Consider the following 22,673-nt stretch of genomic DNA (forward strand, 5'->3'; position numbering starts at 1 on the left):
GTGGTGTTTTTTTTTTTTTTTAGCTCTGTGCCATCAATTTTGCAGGAGAAAAATAATAAAATATAAATAAATGAACGTATTTTTAGATCTAAAAATGCATTTAAAAAAAGTGCTAAACGTGTTCAATTGAGTACTTATTTGTGACATATTTTAGTATGACCGAATCTATTGCATCTTAAGTTGTGAAAGTATCTCTTTTTTATCGAAAAGAACTTCAAGACAGTGATAGATATTTACAAAAGCTGTATACTCGCCTACGAAGTCGTTGTTCCTGACTGATTGCATTTTATGCAAAAATATAGAGAGCTGGAATCGTTCCAAAGTTTTATAAAGATTTCCCTTGGATATAAGACAAAAATGAAAATTCTTCTCAGCAAAGTGTTATGCTTACAAATCGTTTCTTTAAACCTCTTAAACTGTTTCGATTTTAAAATTTGAATATAATGGTATTTTCACTTCGCCAACAAAAATATCTCAATTAAGTTGAAAAGGAAACTGTTTGCTCAATATTTGGAAACTTGCCAAGAAGAGAATACACTAATAGATTTCCTTTTTCTTTGTAAAAGATTTTTACGGTTTCGACCAATGAAATGCAAATTAAATGGTCAAAACTTCATCAAGATATTTGCTTAAAGGAAAAGATTAGGGGCCGTATTTAGTTTTCAAAAACTAAAATGATTTTATTTCGCAGTTTGCATGAGTTACCTAATTTTTTTAACAAAATTTTTTGAATATTTTAAAGCGCAAATTAAAATGCTTCAAATAAGTATGACTAGAAACTTTATCCTTTTAAAATAAAAATAAATCTTATTAACCTTTTACTTACTGCTGGTACAACACATGGACCACGTGTGATGGTACAATATGGTACACCGTAAGCAAAGGGTTAATATACAAAGATTCAAAGCACAAACTAAGGTCATGTTATGCAACATTTCTTTTCTGTTCAAATTATTTATTTCAACAACAACAATGCAACAATGCCACATTTTTAAATAATGTTTTCATTTTTAAATTTTTTGTTCGCTTAATTTTTTATATTTTTTCGGTTGGCCTTGTCATTGTTTCCTAATAAGTTCTTTACAACGAATAAATTCAATTTCTTAAGAATAAAGGATTCTTTGGAGTTTGAGTTTTGGAACATTATATTTTGTTTCATAAATTTGCATTAAAGAGTAGAGTAAAAATGGCGCATACCCTATGACCTATGTTTTACCGATTATGCTAAGTTTATGAGAAAAATATGAAATATTAGAACTATTATTTCTAATAATTATATACGAAAAGAATTACATAAATATTAGAGGAATGTAATATCTCTTTCGAAAAATTTCGTCTTGCTTTTATTTCAGAAAATGTAGAATATTTAAACATTGAAGAAACATTAAACTTAAAGAACATTCAATTTATCTATGAAAAAAAATTAAAATCCGCGAAATTGAATATTATTCAGTGATTTAATGGCTAGAATGGAAGTGAAATATTTTGCCAAATCAGCGATTTCTTAGAAAGTTTAATAATAGTAAAATTATTTAAGATATTACTTATTAAGTCCAGATAATTCTTTTCAAGAAGTTAATACACGCGGAAAAAAATTTCCGTAATAAAGCCAAAATATAAGGTTTTTATACAATCCATTTGGTAGTGTTTTTTTTTCTCTTGGTAATGGTTCATCGAAAGTTCCGGTTTTCAAAATTATAGTTCTTGTTACCTCATATTTAGCAAAGATATAAAACTGAAAAGTAAATTTCATCGAATAAATGGTTTTCGCGTTAAGCTTTGAGATATCATGATAAAATTAACACGTCTTACCACATTTACTAACAAATAGTATAGTAATATTACCATATTTTAATGTTAATTTTGCAAACTGTCATTACTAAAGCGCTTCAATGAAAATTACCGTACCTTTTGGTGTTCCCAGAGCCAGAAATGCTGTAAATTTTACCATATTCAGATAGTTTTAACCATATTTTTTCTCACTGAGGGATGATTCAGTACAGAGGTAGCAAACGTGAAGGAAACGTAGGATTCATCAGTAAGATAGAAAAAGGAAGAAACCCATGGCTGAAAATGTCATTGTATGCCACGGCGCTTCTCTATTATGCATCTTTGAGCTGTATTAAAGCACCTTAATTTTATGTTTCTCAAATAGACCCAAAAATAAAGCAGTTTCATCATTATTTGATGAATTGGCGACTGACTGACAAACTCGCCAGTTTGATCACCAAATCTTTAAATTACAATAAAACAGTTATTTCTGATCTTTTCATAATGTAACTTTCAACAATACATATAAGAAAATTTAAAATTAATGTAATTTAAGATAATGAAAGTACCAATTCCATGAAGCACGAACAGGTAAGGCTCCTAGCAGTATAGGGTGGCATTTTCAGTCATTGTTTTCGATGCAATTCTAAATGCGTCCTTATTATCCTTATAATGCGTCCTAACTCCCCTCCAAATTTGTAAACGCTGTATTTCAATCACCGGCTCAGCTCCGACTTATATTCGATATCACTTTTTACCGAATATTAAAAAAGAATTATTGTATGTGAATGTTAATCATAAAGTAAATTCCTTAATTCAATTAAAATTATAAAATAATGTAACATAATGACTGAATTATATTATAACAAAATAACAAGAAAAATAAATTTCAAAGAAATTCTTAACACAAATTACAGAAATTTGAAAAATCATAGTTATAGAAAAGCTAGGTACCAATATATTACAAGCATATTTGTGAACAGAAAAACTTTTAGATGTGGTACTTTAAGCGTTTTAACTTAGCTAACATTAACGTCGCAACTTTAACGCTTAAACATTAACGTTCAACTTAGCTAATAACTTTGGTTTCGAGATTTAAGAATTGAAAGATAACTGAAGTATAAAAAGTCATTTACTTATGTAAATTTTTCAATAGGTTCATAATTTTTCTTTGAACTTCTTCAACAGTTCAAACAAACATTCGCTCAAAAATGTTTAAATGTGATAAATTGCGTTTATTCTAAGTTATATTTTAAATTACTTATATTGCCATAACATTAAATTATATATTGCATTGGTTTGTATAATTATAAATATTTGCCAAAAACCTTTCTATAAAATCAAACCGGAAGAACATAATTTGTAACTAATCTGACTCATTGTTTAGCAAATTTTTTCGATTCTGATTCCACAGCTTTTATTTTAAATACAAATTGTATGCATTATTATTGATCATGCAAACATTTTCTAAAACTTCTTTGTAAAATCAAACTTGAGGGACATTAATCTGAAGATGTAACTAATCGGACTCGTAGTCAAGTAAGCTTTTTCGACTCTGACTCCACAGCCTATTTTAAATACAAAATGAATTCACAATAATCGATCAAGATAGTTTAACTTTAAGTGTTTTTAATTAAAAATGTATTCATTTAAACAAAATCAGAATTAAAATTTTTTATTCATCAGATTTCATTAATTTATTTCGAATAAAATTTAGTCTCAAAACTTTGCCAGGCAATATGCTTTTGAACATGATAGTGTAAACTTAAAAAAAAAAAGTTAACGCCATACGATCTCAGAAACACTCTAAAACAAATTAACCATGTTCTTATTCCCTAGATATTGGAATTGCTGCTTAAAAATGTTAAAAATTCTCAAATAATCTGTCAAAAGACGAAATGTTAGCTCAGAAAATTATCATTATTCATGCGGAAAAGGAACTTAACCAAAATTTTAATACCCAAACAGTCTGGGGGAATATATAAAAAAAGATAATTACTCTTCGATATTTGAGAAGTGCAAGTCTATCAATCATCCAAGGGTAAGTCAATTTTTTGTTTCTTTTAAAATCCCATCTTGTAAATCCGGCTTTAATGGCTTAATTATGAGGTTTTACATTAGAAACCCGGGTCACTAGATGGGACTGCGGCTATTTAATGGTATGTTTTGCTTTTTACTTTGCTTAATTTTTCTCTGGGACTAAGTTGATGACGTTTCCTTCCGACAGGAGATGAATCTCATGTTTCCAAAGATGTAAGGCATGACGTCATCAACCACTTTTCTTTTCCGCCCACTTAAGATAGGGAGCGTGGGGCTGACTTTGATAGCATTCCTTGCCCAAGCTCAAAGTAAGTACTTTTTTTTCACTTCTCTTTTACCTGTATAATCGGTTAATTATATTTCTAGGCTACGTTTCATAATTTGCGGTAAGCTAAGATGTATTAGAATGTTGGGAAATAGTTTTAAATAAGTAGGAAGGAAATCGAATATTTCTTTTTGGAACTAAAGTATCACATTGTTTACCAGAATTATTCTTAGTGATTTAAACTTTGATGCAATGGCCACGATCATCATTTAAAGTTTATAGTTTTGACTGAGCATCAAAATATGGGCATTCTTTCTAAAACTAAAGTATCGGAATTATTCTTATCGGAATTATTCTTTATAGTTAAAGCTGTGAAGCGATGGCTACTTGCCATCATCAAAGTTAATAGTTTTAACTGAGCATTAAAACAATAAGGTATTTCTATCTAAAACTAAAATATCAAATTGTTTTCCGAATTATTCTTAGTGATTAAAGTTTGGATGCGATTGTTTACTTTCCATTTAGAATCCAATAGTTTTAATTTAGCACGAACACAATGAAAAACTTCTATAAAAAAATTTAGCTATCATATTGCATAACAAAACTATTTTTGTTGATTAAAATATTTGATGAGTTGGCTTAATGATTTTAAAATCAAATTCATAGCATGGGGAGCTTAGCCACCATTTGCCAAACGCGTTTTTAAAGTAATTTATACAACACATCTTTTGTAATTGATTAAGCTTCATAATATAATGAGTGTTTTTACTTTATAAATTAATAATTTATATCCTTCATAAATAATTTATTATTATCCCGTCATTAATTATTTGCCTTAGAGAAATATTGAATACCGAGCTCATTAAATAGCAATTTAAAGAGCTAGGTTTTTTTAAATACTGTTTTTATTACTTTTTAGAAGAAATCAGATCTCAAACCAGATATTTTAAATAACTTCTTTAAAGACATATGAAAAAATTAGGAAACATTCATCAAAAAATTCTTAAATTAAAAAATTGTTCCGGTAGAAGTTTTTTCCTGTAAAAAGGCTTTTACTTTTTAAATTTTAAAGAATAAGTTAATAAAAAAATTTTAATAAATGTAATTTTCAAATAAATTTTATAATAAATTAAAAATTAAGGTTATATATTGTAATTAACTACTACTTAATTTTATTAAAAAAAATCATGTTTTTCAAAGAAATAGATTTTTTTAGACAAATATTTTCTTTCGCAAAAAATTTTACATATCTAAAATTTCTAAAAAATACGTAGTTAAAATTTAGTTCCTGTCCGAAATTTCATTCCGTCGATTAATTATTTTTTGCAACTAGTGATGTCTTTGGCACCAAAAAAAAAATTATTTTTTTGTAAAAATAATTTAATTTTTTTAATTAGTTATATTTCAAACTGTGACAAACATGAAAATTTTTCATTAAAAGGTATTTATAACAATATATTATTTAATTTTTTTAATATTAAAGCTGCATTAAAAATCATTAGAACATATACATTAATGGTTTTTAAAATATTTAAAAAAAACTTTATCGATAAATAACAATGTAGATGAAAGTAAAATCAGTTTATTATTTGGTAGGACTAATAGAGCGTACTAAAATTTTTTTTTCACCTTTAAGGAGAAACACAATGGTTTTAAAAATATATAAAAAAGGCAGAGATTACGGAAAACCCTGTGTGTTCCAGAGCTTTTATTTGTTTATTTTCTGACTCAATTCTGCGTATTTTCTAGTAAAAATATGGTGTTAGAACACTTGATGTTACATTATAATAATCTTTTTGAAAGCAAATAATATTTCGCTTTTTAATAAAGTTCATTAATATCTTTTACTGGGACTGTAACTTCGATCATTCTATAAGAAAAGTTTGAACAGCAAAAAGCTGTTGCTGATTGACAATTAAAAAGTCCTAAGAAAAATCAGGGTTGTTAATCGTAATGTTGGCAAGATTAAGACAACTGCATTTATTTAATAATAGTTTATTAGTTTGAAAATAAATAATTTGTTACCTGACTGTTGAGCATGCGACTTGAATACCATAGCAATTTTGATCTGTGAGCTTCTGACCTGTGAGCTGGTAAGTTTTTCACGTTATTTACTAATTATATTATACATAATTACCATTGCAAAAACATGACTGTGAAATTTCGTCTAAATTTTCATGTAACTTTTTGGTTGTGCAACGCTGCCCCATGATCCATAAGAAAATCGGGACACCTTTCGCTAGCTTTCAGAATGTCAAAACCGTTGGTATGCAGCACTGACTCCAGCAGTAAGAACGAAGCTGACATTTTTTCTCGTGACACTTTACTTATGTCCATTGGAGGCACATGATTGTGGAATTTTACCATAATTTTCATGTAACTTTTTAGTTGAGTAATGTTTCACCATGATCCATAGAAAACTCGGGCAGACTTTGCCACCTCTGGCACAAAGTTTTAAAACGTTTAGTATACGTCCATGCTGACATTTTTATTCATAAGGTAGCCATTTCAGATGAAAAAAAAACGATGAAAATGGAGCAAAACATTAAAATTATTGAGGAAAGATCCCTGAACTTACGAACAAATGGCTTTGTGGTTATGAAAATTTTGGAGAAAATTATCTATAAAGCATTATCTCGCAAAAATGTTAAAGCAAAGACAAAATTATGTCGTTCACTTCTTCCAAAAAATGTGGTAGAACCCAGCATTTCAATGACATAAGTTGTTATAAAATGCCCATCTCCAAGGAAAAGAAAACATTTCTCCAGATTTCCTTTAAACAGCGTAAATACACAATTATATATGCTAACAGCTAGAAATGCTTATAGCTATCTACTAATATTTAATTACAATATCAACTTTTTTAAGTCAAAAACTAAATCTAGAAATTGTTTCTTGTCCTTCTAATTGATAGAAAAGTTGAGTGTGCAAAAAAAGTCAAATCGTTTTTGAGACATCGAATTTGAAAACTGTCGTATTTTCAAAAATCAATTTCTCATGAACTATTTCAGAGATTTTGCTGAAATCTTGCATTTTGCCATAAAAAATTACATATTTTGAAATGATGTACAAATTTGTATAGCTTACAATTCAAAATTGTTTCGACTATTATAAAATAACGTAATAAAAATAATAAATATTTTCTAAAAATTATTTTTCGCAGGTTGAATAAACGAATCTTTGAATAAGCGGATTTTATAATTGTGCGCAAAAATTATTCAATTCGCTTCAAAAGTTATATATGGCGAAAAGTTACATATGGCCCAAAATATAGCAAAATACGTAAAAAGTAAAATTATATTTAAGAGGTCCAAACATTGAACAACACTCTTTACAAAACTACCTTATTTTCCAGATTACGGCTACCCCCTATAGATAGGGGGTGTCAAAAATTGTATTCGTCGAAAAAGCAGGATGTTTATTCAAAGAAATCGCGTTTTGTTTTTGAGTAATTAACTTAGATTATCGTCAGCACTAATTAATTAGCATATTTAAGGTCACCTTCTCAAAAACATGAAGATTGGATCCTAGAACATGAAAATCCAATCATAAAATCAAAAGTTATTCAGAGTACAATTTTTTTTCCGCACTGCCTATGAAATTTTTACTCGAAGAAGCTACCAAAGTATTCCTGATCAAAGGTAACTTACAAAACTTAAACAGTATTATGTTCTACACGTATATTTAAACTATTAAATGAATCCAATATAATTTTTGAATTAAAACAAATTCTTTTTAAATACATTAATGGTATAATTAATAAGCATAAACTCATTTTTATTATCAATCTTCCTCAATAAAATTAAAATTTATTTTTTCACACATAATACGGAAATCATTTTTCATTTCATAAAAAAAAAGTCATTATTGAACAAGTGGTGAAACGAAGAAAAATTATTACATATTAAAATCTAATAATGGGTAAGCGAAATTTTTTTTCACAAATCATCGATTTTAAGGTAACGCTTTTCCCCGGAACATTGGTAAGTTGTTTCTTTAAAATAACTTGTTAAAAAGAGAGATTTATTTTCCCTTTTGCTTATCGATTTAGAAATGCATTTATCATCTTCACCGAGAAAGTGTCAAATTTACTTTGAACTTGCATTTTATAAATTGGATTAAATTAATGTAGTTTATTTTCCTTGCTCGGAAGTACTTGGTAAACTTAAACGCGGTTTTATGATTTTAATAATTTAAATGGCTTGGAAGATGAATATGATTTAAAACAATGGAACTTGAGTTGAAACTTGAGAAAAGGTTTCTGTTTTAGAGATTGGAGGGACTGAATCTTGAATATTTTAAATCTAATCGTGCTTGCAAAAAAAATATTTTATTTTTTAATGCTATTGACAAAAATATGGAATTTGTTTTTTTTAATGTTTTTCTTACATTCGATAAGTACTTAGTAGTACTTTACGTGTGAGCGCACGTGGTTGATAGTTATATATAATTAATGTAGTAGCTCATATTGTATGTAAATCACTGAAACTAAATAATTCGATATTGTGAGTTATGCATAGATTTTTTTTAGTTTAATTAGTTACAGTTTATATTGCGAATGCATTTCTAAAATAAACGATTTAGAAATGCTTTTATTATTTTAAACGGGAAAGTGTCAAATTTGTTCTGAACTTGCATTTTATAAATAGGATTTTAAATTAATGTAGTTAACTTTATTTACTTGAAAGTACTTGGTAAACTTTAACAGGGTTTCATATTTTTATATTTTAAATGACTCGGAAAATAAATAAGATTTAAAGCAATGAAACATAAATTGAAACTTTTTTTTAATGCATAAATAGAATTTTCTTCTTTCAAGCTTAATCTATCAATCTAAAGACCAACAGAACGGGGGTTCGTATCAGAGCGTTGACACCAAAATATTTCCCCGATTCCCTTCAACACATGAAGAGTTTTCACCCAAAAGTTAGATGCAATGCTCATTACCTAATGAAAAGCTTAACTCCAATATCCAGTAATATTCTTTTCAACAATTTTTTAAAGCATGCTAGTTGCAAACGGTTTTTTAACCGTACCAGTTGTAAACGGTTTCAAAACCGTAACGGTAAAAAATATTCTTTACCTTAAAATTCACGGTTAATTGAACGAGCGGACTGCTTTCTGTTATTTTACCGTATTTTAGAATGAAAATTCCAACAGTGTTTTAAATTTATTTAAATTTTTACTAAATCATTAAAGTTCGTTTAAATAAGACTCGGCTAAGAATGCAAATATATAAATAGTTATTTTTTTTAAAAAAAATTTCATTCAATCCCAGTGTATTTATTGTAAATAAATCCAATCCCAATTTATTGTAAATAATGACCACTAGCTTTGAAAGAATTTACTATAAAATAGAATCTCCTTATCTCAGACGAACAATTTATCTTTGATTTGTGATTTAAAGGTTTCATCAATTAAATAAATTTTTCGAAATCTATGAACTTCATTTAAGTATTAGTTCGTTAAAAATGCATATANTATATATATATATATATATATATATATCCAACACAAACTTATTTATTGTAATTAATTTCCTTTAGCTTTTTGAGAATTTAAGACATAAATAGAATCTCTTTTCCTCAACCGAATAACTTATCTCAGATTTGAAGTTCCACTAACATTATTCCAACTTTATTGATAAATCCTTTTATTCACTGCGGAAAGAATGATAACGAAGCTTTCCAAACTTTCGACGGTTTTATTAATACAGATTCGACTCAAATGTCGATTCAAATCCCCTAGAGATGGCTTAAAGCAAAGGAGTTTTCAGAAGGGAAGAGCTCAGTGGAGTGTGATTGATTATTAAGAAAATTGTTTAGATCACAGATTTTCTCTCTTTATAATTACAACGATTGTTGAAGGGAAGTTTTGTACGAATGCTTAAGTAACAGTTTATCTAATTCACGACTTTATTAAAAATCAAAACTAAATTCGATATTATGTCTTACAGCCGCACAGAAAATTTACGATTATTTTAGCATTATTTACTGTTTCAGAGTTCATAATAACGAATAAGTTAGATTTTTATTTATAAGTTTTATTATATAGTTTTGAGATTTTCAAAATTGTAGCATAGTATTTCATAACTACTTTCACTGGAAAAACATACGCCATGCACAAGAAGAGGTTTTTGTTACAAAATCTCTAACAAATGCTGCACACGTCTCTGCGCTATTATTTTATAGCCGGCGTTGAACAGCTGATCCAATTCTGAGTTAACGACTATCAATATTGAACTCCGTAGCCTTATAAATTTGAACCGACCCCAGAAGACAAGTGAACTCCTGAATCAATAATTGGGACAAACTATCCTTTGTGGAAGAGTTTTTGATGGAACTTCTATCAAACCTACACGGAGAGGAATACCATGAAAATCTCTTATGGTTAACCCGACGACAAGGGGGTGACCCATGATCCGTCTACCACTTATGATATTTTATGTCAGCACTGTGGTCGGTGTGAGCCGTGTGCGGAATTCATATTAACCCGCCATCTCCGGTATTCGAACCCTGGTCCTCGATGGGAAGCGAGGGTTCTATTCCCTTAACCATCAATGCTTACACGATACTATAACCGAAATTGAAACGACGTACATGGAGCACGTGGACGTACTTTGAAATTATGTAATAGGGATTTTTTTACTAACTTATCATCATATCTATTATATAATTCATACCTTCATCTGAGTCAACCTTCAGCTTTTTAGGACTTCGCGATGTCCACTGTTCTGTTTGAAACACGGTGAAAAAGTTTTTAAAATTCATTATTAAAATTTCTTTGAAATTATCTAATAGCAATTATTTTTAAACATAAAATTTGCAACGCTAATAAAGTATCTCAAAGAAAATATTTCTGAATTCTACTAAGTTCTAATCTCACTATCATATTAATTTAACTTTTATTATTAGCTGTCTTATCGTAAAGATACGGTGGAATTTGTTAAAATTATGTGACTGCTTATGCAGTCAAAATATAGTTTCTTATTTCTTATTTTCAATATAAAATGTTGCATTAAAAATTCCGTTGCATGTAGTTTTTCTATTTTTGCCATATTTTTCTTTTACGTATTTTAGTAAATTGTAGATCTAGTTTCTATCCAATTCTATTCAAATTATCTAAAATGGATTAAAATCCAATAGAATTTACTTTGTTTAAAAAACAAAGCACAATTTTAGATTAAACTGTTAAAAAAATGAATAAAGATTCTTCGAAAATTGCAATCTTAATTTTATGATCAATCGCTAACGTGCAAAAATATATTAGCGTATTCATGACCTTGCATCAAAAATACCCTATTTTAAATGTTCTTTTCATCAAAAACTTATCTAATATCTTAATCTTCCTATTCACATATGCTATTAAATGGGTAAAAGATCTGTCACGCTATTTGATATACGTCTCTTAATAAATGAATAAATTTTTTGCATGTTCATTTTCGTCTTTGTCAAGATCTAATAACTCCGCTTTCACCATTATTTGTTACTTGATTTTGACACATAGCATTGTTATTTTTATTTTTAATAAGCTTAAAATTATTTCTTTTCTTAAAATTTTTAAGTGTATAAAGAGAAAGCTTTTAAAGTTACAAAATTGGATAAAATGGAGGAAACTATAGTCAAAAGGAACATCGAATGTTACAAGAGAAAACGTTGCTTATTTTAATCAAGATTTTTCGAAGTCTAATTCTAGATTTGTTGTTCTGAAAATAGCAAACGCTTTTTTAGACTAAAAAGAAAAATAATTGATCTAAACATAAGTTATTATCCGTGCTCTCAACTTTCTATTGGCTTCATCTAAGCTTATAACTTTGCATGTAGCGAAACTAAGATATGGACTATATGCTTGATAGAATATATACTAGATAAATATAAACTGGATTTTCTAAAAGTTGAAGTTTTTTCTCAGAAATCAACAAAGAGTGCATTTTTTTTTTGTTTATACACTTTAAATGTGAAATTTTCGTAATAAGATAAAATATATTTTTCAAAAAAATTTATGATGACATTAAATGAAATTTATAATATTTAAAATGAGTGTTTTCACTTGGTTAAGTTTTATTCTTAAAGATCGAGTAATCAAAATTTTTGGTAATAAATCCCATTTCTTGTAATATCGTTGCTCATTTTTCAAAACAAGCCTTTACAAAGCAATCTTATTAAGTTGTTTAAACAGTTTTAGTTCCACTTATAATATTTAATTGTTGCTTCGCTAAAAACAAGTACTACAATGATTAATATTTTTGCGGGTTCTTAAGTCAGTCATAAGACATAAATTAAGTTTGGATAGCATTTCTTTTGTTAAATATATGTTTTTAAAATCCCGTAAATATTATTCTTCAATAATAAATTGTTCAGTGACGAAAAAAGTTTTTTTTCCTTAGAAGATTATGCAAATGTTATGGAAGAAATCTTTTTTTCGTTTTGTCGCTCCAAAAAAATACTAAATTAATTCTTTTCTCTTAATTTGTATGCAAAAAGGAGCTTGTTTGATGTACGGAAACATTTTAATTACATTTTATTACAGTTTCAATTACATTAAAAGCATATAATCAGGGAAAGTTTTATTTAACCTTATTTAAATTGCAGGCATAAAAATAACGTGAAATTACGAGTTAGAAGAAATTAATATTGTTCAAAAAGAGTATTTAGAAATCGAACGTAGCATTTAATATATATGCATTTTATAAATGGACGTAGCATTTAAAAAATATATGTGCTTTTAATAAATAGGCATAGCTTAAAATGCGCATAGAAGAAAACAGAACTTGAAATGTGTGTTTGAAAAAAAGTATATAAGTACAAAATGCGCCAATTTCCAAGTCAATGCTATTCAATTAGCAATTTCCAGTTTTGATCCATACCCGGAATAAAGATATCGATAATAAATTAGTGTTTGAAAAAAAAAAGTACATAAGCACAAAATACGCCTATTTCCAAGTCAATGCTATTCAATTAGCAATTTCCAGTTTTGATCACTTCCCAAATTAAAGATATCGATAATAAATGAGTGTTTGAAAGAAATGGACAGAAGCACAAAATACGCCTATTTCCAAGTCCATGCTATTCAATTAGCAATTTCCAGTTTTGATCACTTCCCAAATTAAAGATATCGATAATAAATGAATCTTTGGAAAAAAATGGACAGAAGCACAAAATACACCTATTTCCAAGTAAATGTTATTCAATTATCAATTTCCAGTTTTGATCCATACCCAATATAAAGATATCGATAATAAATTAGTGCTTCAAAAAAATGGACAGAAACACAAAATACGCCTATTTCCAAGTCAATGCTATTCCATTAGCAATTTCCAGTTTTGATCCATACCCAAGATAAAGATATCGGTAATAAATGAGTGTTGGAAAAAAATGGACAGAAGCACAAAATACGCCTATTTCCAAGTCAATGCTATTCAATTAGCAATTTCCAGTTTTGATCCATACCCATAATAAAGATATCAACAACGAAGATTATTTTTTCTTCTCATTTTCGGTACACAAGAATTTAAAATCAAAAGTTTTTTCTTACAGTTTCAAACACTTTCGCTATTGTTAATTGCTATACCCACAAAAAAGAATTCTGGTAAAAATACCGTACTGTATGGTAATGGCATTTCCGGTAAAGAAAACCAAACTTCCGTAAATATTTTCCCCCTTATTTGTTAGAATATTTTTAATCTTGCTTATTTAAATTTAACCAAATAAATGAGAATTATGCCATGCTCTAATGTGTCATGATAAAATTACTGAATTTAACATTTTCCAAATTTTATCACGTATTATGAAACCGAATTTAATTGTTAATCTAACTAAAACCATTACCAAAGCGCTTCGGTAAAAATTATTGAACTTTTTGTTTGAAATTGAAAAAAAATATATGTATATAGACCAGAAGAATGGAAAATATTTCCCAATATTTTTTTTTGATTTTTCGTCAGAACCCATAGTTTTGCTAAGCTTAAATCTTTCCAGCTTTAGTTAAATTTAACCAAATAGCTGGAATTTATATCACGCTCTAATATAACATGATAAAATTACTGAATTTAACAACATTTTCTAAATTTTATCGCATATTACAAAACCGCATTTTATTGTTAATTTTACCCAAACGATTATTAAAGCGCTTCGGTAAAAATTATTGAGCTTTTTGATTGAAATTAAAAAAAAAGTATATGTATACAAACCAGAAGAAGGGAAAATATTCCCCAACATTTGTTAGGATATTCGTCTAAACCCATATTTTTGCTGAGCGTAAATTTTCAAATCTTGCATTTCTGCAAGTGACATAATTGCAATTTCTAAATTGCAATTCTGTAGTCAGCAGTAGGGAAACGATCTATTGCATGAACCATGTAATAAGAATATTGCTCTGCGTGCAATTGCCTAATCGAGAAATATTGAGTCTTGAAACGTAGGGGGGAGGGGGAATCTAAACTAGAAACAGGGAAAATATTTTCCCCTTATTCGTTAGAATTTTCGTCTAAACCCATCTTTTTGCTGAGCGTATATAAGATTTCAATCTTCAAATCTTTCCCGTTTCCTCAAAGCTCAAATAGCTCATCTAGATATTTTGCTCCAGTTTTTTCCCGCTTTTCATTTCACTTCTTTTCGGTGTTGTTATTTTTTTCGCCTTGCCCACATTTATTTTACCTTTTTTTTTCCTTACTTATTTAGCCGATATTCTAGAATTTCTTGCTGTCACAATGATTTCCCAGATTTCGGAAGACCAAAACAGCTCAAGATAGACTTATATACAGTGGGAAAAAATATCATAAAAAATAAACAGAAATGCCAAAAAGATTCTCCAGAAAACGAAACCTTTTATTTTACGTCTCAAAGTTTTTATCGTTCTTTTTTTGTTTTTCAGTTTTGAGTGCTTTGCATATATTTTATCCGTCATATTTTTAACGGATTTTGTTTTGAAGAATTCTATGGATTTAATTTCAAAAATTTATTTGTTTCCAGATTTTACTGTTGTTAGTTTATCTTTTGCTTACATTCAAATAATATAGAAGTGAACTTAAGAATTTTTACTTTTTATCAATTAAGTAAAAAATATCAATATTTTTGATTTTTTAAACTATTCTCATCCCAAAACAGGGATTTCTGAACATATTCATGTAACAAGAGTTTCCTTAACTAGTCATTTAATGCATCCATGTACTATTTCATTCAGGGTGATCCGTACTAACCGCCTTTAATATGCATGTTTAGAATCCTTGATAAAAATATCAAAAAAATTTATGCATTTTAGGTGTCAGAAATAAAAAATAGAAAAAGCCATCGAAGTAAGCCATATCACTCTCGAGTATGGCGGCATAAAAAATATTAAAACAGTATATTTGTTGGTCTAACTTAAAGGCATTTCTAATAATTAAATTTCAGTTCCTTTCCGTGTCCTCCAGCAATCAAAGAGGTTTTGACGTCCTGAGCTCTATTTATCTCAATATTGATTCGTTGGATTTCGATAGCGTTTTTATTTTTTCCCCGCTTAAATATTTGCCTTCCCTAATGTTCATACTTTTCTTAATTCTTGACAAAATTTCTAACAATATACAATGAGGGTGGTAATTACAAAACACCCTGTATAATATAAATTTAAAAACAAAATTTCTTCGTTGTTTTCCTTCTTTAGTTTTTGTTAGTTTGTATATGCTTCTTTTGTATGCTTTTTTACTGTGAATTATTCATAGAATAAATCTAAGCAATTTTTTAAACCGAAATTTTTTTAAACTCTGTATTACTACCATACATTCCTGCATTACAAAACATTAATTAAAAGGTATATAATTTCTTAAATAGATTTTTATTTAACCGTTAATTAATCACCTCATTATTTTTATTTACTGTTATCAGTTTTTTATAAACAATTATAAACTAAACATTTTATTAAAGAGAATTATATGCTATTAAATGCATATTGAGAAATAAGTTCGTTTAAATTGTATTTTAATTTAGCATACAACATTGCCAAAAACTCTTAAATCAATCATCAAATAATTTAACATAGAATAATGATGTACGTCAAAGATATTTTAGAATACATCACAAGTCTTATTACACTATTATAAACATCCAAATTCCACCGGACAATCTTGTAATTCATAGATTTGAGAGAAATACAGATGATGAGATGTCCAAAAGACCTTTGGGCCAGATTCAATTGCTATCACATTTCACAGCCCTCAATATTACTGATACATAGATTTGATTGCCATCCTAAAGTTATCCAAGAGAATTATAGCTCACTCAGCAGTTTCTCCTAATATCACACCAAATTACATTCGTAATATCAAGACACGTGCGTTGATGTATCAAGTATGCACATATATATATAAGGATCGGTAGTTGATACTCCATTGGGACACCCGAGGTGGATGATGATTGTAGTAGAAACGTTCCCCAGATTGTTGTTATCAGTGCTATTCCGAAAATGGTGTCGTGAAATGATTGTATTGTGTTGTATTCGAAGACGGTGGATTAGCCACAGATTAGTTCATCTTTTACAAATGAAGCAAAAAATCTTAAATGAATTATTTCATCTATGTATTGTAAGAACGGGATTTTTTTTTAATTTTATTTGTTTTTTTTGTTTTGCTTTTTTTTTGTTTGTTTTTTTGTAATTTAATTTCAAATATAGTATTATACTCTTAGTTGAATAGTTGCATTTAGCCAAAAGAAATTAGCCATATTTTATAATTTGTCATAGCCATATGTATTGACCATATTTTATAATTAAGATCTAATATTATGCTTTCATTATACTTTTTCATTCTATTTTTTGTTTTTCTAATTCAAAATTCAGTTTTTATTTTTTTTTAATTTTTTTTATTATTATTTTTATTTTTTTTTATTTGATTGCCATCGTAAAGTCATCCAAGAGAATTATAGCTCACCCAACAGTTTCTCCTAGTATCACACCAAATTACATTCGTAATATCAAGACACGTGCGTTGATGTATCAAGTATGCACATATATATAAGGATCGGTAGTTGATACTCCACTGGGACACTCGAGGTGGATGATGATTGCAGAAACGTTCCCCAGATTGTTGTTATCCGAAAATTGTGTCGTGAAATGATTGTATTGTGTTGTATTCGAAGATGGTAGATTAGCCACAGATTAGTTCATCTTTTACGAATGAAGCAAAACTCTTGAATAAAAAATATTTTATCTATATATTGCAGAAAAGGATTTTTTTTTTAGTAATTCAATTTAAATATAGTATTATATGCGTAGTTGCATGGTTACACTCAGCCTACGGAAATTATATTAACTATATTTTGTCATTTTAAGTGCAAAAAAAACTAAATATAATATTATTTTTATACAAAAAGATTAGCTTGCAATTTTATTTATTTATTAGCATAATTTCAAACATAGTACTTAAATGACTATACCTCAGCGACTATAACTCTATAATGTTTTCTATGATGTTTAGATACACACACAATCTTTTAAAATCTGATATTATGTTTACATTATACTTTTTCATTCTAGTTTTATACCTTTTTAATTCAAAAATTAATTTTTTTTATTTGACTGTCATCTTTATGTTACCCAAGAGAATTATAGCTCAACCAGCAGTTTCTCCTAATATCAAACCAAATTACATTTGCATTATCAAGACAAGTTAAATAGTTGCCTTTAGCCAAAGGAAATTAGCCATATTTTATAATTAAAATCTAATATTATGTTTACATTATACATTTTCATTGTAGCTTTGTATTTTTTTAATTGAGAACTCAATTTTTATTTTTATTTTATTTCTTTTGATTTTAATTATTATTATTTTTATTCATTTTTTATTTGTTTGTCACATGTGTTGATGTATCAAGTATCCACATATAAGGATCGGTAGTTGATACCCTATTGGAATAACCGAGGTGGATGAGGAGTATTGAAACGTTCTAAAGGTTGTTGTTATCAGTGCTATTTCGATAATGGTGACATGAAATGTTTGTATTGTGTTCTCGAATTTGAGGATGGTAGATTGTGATCAAATTATTTCATCTTTTATGAATGAAGCAAAAATCTCGAATGAATTATTTAATCCATGTATTGTAAAAAGCGAAATTTATATTTATTATTCTTGTAATTTAGTTTTAAATATAGTATTAGACGCTTAGTTAAATAGTTGCATTTAGACAAAAGAAATTAGCCATATTCTATAATTTTAGGTCCAAAATAATTATTTTTATGCAACAAGGGTAGGTTAAAAATTTTTATTCATTGATTAGCACAATTTTAAATATAGTGTTATAGAAGTATATTAATGACTATACCCCAACGACTGCAAGTTTAGAAAGTTTTCTATAATGTTTAGATACAAAACACAAACGCAAACAACAGAACACTACAAAAACAAAATGCTGCATTAAAGAGCCTGAACAAAGCTAGAATGAATAAAAAAAGACAAAAACAAATATTACAGTAAAAGTTAGAAAATGAGATTTTTTTTTAAAGATCCCTGCATGCCTTTAATCAATCTTTAAGGAAACAAGCTTTGCTTTTTAATGTTTCTATTAAGTTCAAAAAGGGATTAATTAGTCAATTTTTCTAAGCTAACCAAATAAAAATGAAAATGCAACGTTTGCCGTGAAGTTGTCTGCTATTTGGAGTAATTTTAACTGAAAAAACTAAACACACGTTTCAAGCATAAAAATTAACTAAATTCAGGAACACAAAAATTCAAAAATGTCACTAATATAGTAATAGGGTAAACCTTTAGAAAATAAAGAAAATTTCTTCTTATTCCAAGCCAAAAATATTTAACTAATTGATTCGAGAAAGTTCTAGACCTAGCTCTTAAGTACCCCTAAATAATTTTTAAATAACTAATTCGTTAGATAATAAAATGGCGCATGAAATTTATAAAAGAGTGGAAGGCATATGGTCTTTATGGACCTCTTAGGACAAATTAAGTAAATTAAAAGCACAGTCGCTAATAGCGTAATAAACTAGATTTATGATTTTTACCATAAAAATAGGAGTCGCAGACAAGTATAAAAATTTTATTTTTCTAATAACATAATACATTTCATTAACTTAAAGTAATTTTTTGACTTTCTTATTTTAGTGTTATATTTTACATTTAATTAATTCTTTTTTCGTTATTTTAGCATATTTTTGTTTTCAGATTAAGCTGGTTAAAATAAAGTCTGAATTTGTTTTTGACAGTCAATGATTTATTATTGCAGCATTTTTATTTATTTTTTTTTTGGAATAGTAGAGTGCTATTTTACTATAAAAACTTTTTCTGTAAATATATCTTCTCACTGAGATGGATAAAAATTAGAACTCTGTTTCATTCAATTATTATTTCTACTATTATTTATTAAGCTTTGAGCAAAAGTTAAAAATCTTTGGACACACCACACTGTAAAAGGATTTTTAGTAAAATTCATTTAAAAAATACTCTTCACTTAGTATTAAGTATAAAAGTGAATTTCAGGATAAAATTTTTTAAAATACTCTAAATACTCGTTTAGGTTTCGTATAATGTTTCCAAATACTTGTACATTTAAATAACTTTAAGAGAAAGCTATTTAATTTCTCGATATTAAAGTTTAAAATGAAAACAAATTAATTTGTTTGTTTAAAGAATATATAACATTAGTATTAGTTTTTATATGGTAGTAAATAATAATTATCGGATAGGTGCCAAATTATTTATGTCTTGTTATTATTTTTTTAATAACATATTTAATCACGTACGTTCCGTGCGTCATGTGCAAAATAATAAGTACATAAATAAGCAAAATAATAAGTAATTTACAATATGTATTTTGTAAATACATATTGGATGAGCCGTGATGACTCATGGGATAGAGCGTTCGCCTTCCATTGAGGTGAACCGGGTTCGAATCCCAATCGATACGACTTCCGCATCCGCAGTTCAGACGTAAAAATATCCTCACTGGTAGACGAATCGTGAATTTGAGTCCCCTTGCCGCCAGGTTAACCATGGAAGGTTTCTGTAGTTTTACTCTCCATGTAACTCAAATGTAGGTTAGTTGCATCAAAAACTCCTCCTCGAAGACAAATCTCTCTCAATACTTGATCCAGGAGTTCCCTTGTCATCTGTATTGGGTTTAAGATTACGAGTCTACGGAGTTGACCACTAGTAATCGTAAACCTGAAACATTGGGTCTGCTGTTCACAACAATGGTTACAAAATATAAAATCAAAAAATACATTTTGGATAGTTTTAGAAACATTATATACTTTAACCAGATAATAATAATTGAAAAACCTTCAATTTTAATACACTAAACATATACATGAGTTAGAATTATATACAATTATTACAAAAAAATGTAATTGAAATGAACTAAATCAACTGCTTTTTATAATCATTTTAATTTATAAACAATTAATTAATATTCAGTAAATCCAGAAAATATCCAATATAGCAGAAGCAGTAGCAAAAATTTAATATTATATACAGTTAAATCTATGTTTTAAAAGAACAAACCAATTTTAACAAAATTAACATAAGTAATACCTTGCAAATCATTTAAAATAAATTGATGTTAAATACGATGTCCAATTGGCAATGTGACAACCGATTCAATGATCTTTCATGATATATATAAGTTGAAAGTAATAAAATCTTCTTTTTTAAAATAAGTTTTAATAGTACTCTCTATTTTAATTATCTTAAATCCCCTATAACGAAAAATACGGCTTTAAAATTCCATTGTTACCTTTCAAATCACAATTTAAACTAGTATTTGCTCTATCCTTCCTTTTAAAGCTTAAAGCGAATAATTTAACTAATGACTCGGAAAAATTATTTCGCCAAACACAGAAAAGTGATGACCATACAATGCCAAGAACTAAGATGAATGCTTGTTCCTAATGACACATCATTAAGCAAGTTAAGACTCTTTTGACTCAAAAATAGTTGGTGGTGAACAGAACTCCACAGGAACTTTTGCTCTAGTATTAATTGAATTCGATATAGATTGGTGTAGACTGCATTTGGAATATAAATGAGTAAATTTAGTGAGATTTTAAAGTGATTAAAAGTTAATTTAGATATTTAAGGTTAACTAGTATGAAATAAATCTACAATAATCTGCTTTTTGGAAATCATTAATTGTATATTAGTACAAGTGGAGAAACAAGTATTATATACACAACTATTAATTTCTTTTTAAAATTGTATTCAGTATAAATATCTGGTTATTAATTAAATATTTTAAATGACTGTATTTGGAATATAAATGATTAAATTTAGTGAAATTTCACAGTAAATGTTTAAGTTAAGAATGGTTAAGTGAAATGTTTAAAGTTAACTAGCACATTAAACCGATTTTTGGAAATCATTAATTATAATTAGTACAAGTAGAGAAACAGGTATTATATACACAACTATTAATTTTTTTTAAAAATTGTATTCAGTATAAATATCTGTTTATTAATTGAGTATTTTAAATGACTGCATTTGGAATATAAATGAGTAAATTTAGTGAGATTTTAAAGTGATAAAAAGTTAATTTAGATATTTAAGGTTAACTAGTAGGAAATAAATCTACAATTATCTGCTTTTTGGAAATTATTAATTGTATATTAGTACAAGTAGAGAAACAGGTATTATATACACAACTATTAATTTCTTTTTAAAATTGTATTCAGTATAAATATCATGGAATATTTTGAATGATTGTATTTAGATTATAAATGAGTAAATTTAGTGAGATTTCAAAGTGAATAAAAGTTAATTGAAGTGTTTAAAGTTAACTAGTACATTAAACTGGTTTTTGGAAATCATTAATTATATAATAGTACAAGTAGAGAAACAGGTATTGTATAACAAAACTATTAATTTATTTTTAAAATTGTTCTCTCGATAAAACTAATGTTATTACTAGAATATTTTAGTTGATTGTATTTAGAATTTCAGTGGGTAAATTTATTGAAATTTCAAAATGATTAAAAGGAAATGTCTAAAGCTAACTAATATGAAACAAAACTACATTAACTGCTTTTTGGAAATGATGAATTGTCTAATAGTTCAAACAGTACAGTGCATCTATTAATAAAATTTTATTCAGTCTTAAACTGATGCTATTAATAGAATATTTTAGTTGATTGTATTTAGAATTTCAGTGAGAAAATGTATTGCAATTTCAAAATGATAAAAAGTAATTGAAATGTTTCTACATTAAACTGCTCTTTGGAAATGATGAATAATCTAATAGTTCAAATAGTACAGTGCTTCTATTTATAAAATTTTATTCAGTCTGAAACTGATGTTATTAATAGAATAGTTCAATTCATTGTATTTAAAATTTCAATGAGTAAATTTATTGAAATTTTAAAGTGATTAAAAAGAATTGAAATGTTTAAATCGAACTAGCATGAAATAGTACATTTAACTGCTTTTTGAAAATAAATTATCCAATAATACAAGTAGTACTGTGCAATCTATTTATAAAATTTTATTCAGCCTGAAACCAATGTTATTAATTTAATATTTTAATTTATTTACTTCTAAATGCGAAATATCTTGGTTATATTACTGACGGTTAATAATAAATTTATTTATCCTTGTTTGGAAAATAATCATAAAATTTTAATTTTA

General features: G+C 27.4%; 1 protein-coding gene across 4 annotated transcripts in view; it reads left to right on the plus strand.

The window, feature by feature from the left end:
- Positions 1 to 22,673, plus strand: part of LOC107440916 (fibroblast growth factor receptor-like 1) — a 311,107-nt gene that overhangs the window by 229,016 nt on the left and 59,418 nt on the right. For 3 of the 4 annotated variants that reach the window (XM_071188120.1, XM_071188121.1, XM_016054001.3), the window contains one exon: positions 3,998 to 4,118. The exons of the other annotated variant lie outside the window; for it this stretch is intronic. In XM_071188120.1, the coding sequence (XP_071044221.1) occupies positions 4,031 to 4,118 (88 nt within the window). In that variant the 5' untranslated portion in view covers positions 3,998 to 4,030. The remainder of the gene's footprint in view (positions 1 to 3,997; positions 4,119 to 22,673) is intronic. 4 annotated transcript variants of the gene reach the window in all.

This window comes from Parasteatoda tepidariorum, chromosome X2, assembly GCF_043381705.1.
Source record: "Parasteatoda tepidariorum isolate YZ-2023 chromosome X2, CAS_Ptep_4.0, whole genome shotgun sequence".
Lineage (NCBI taxonomy): Eukaryota > Metazoa > Arthropoda > Arachnida > Araneae > Theridiidae > Parasteatoda > Parasteatoda tepidariorum.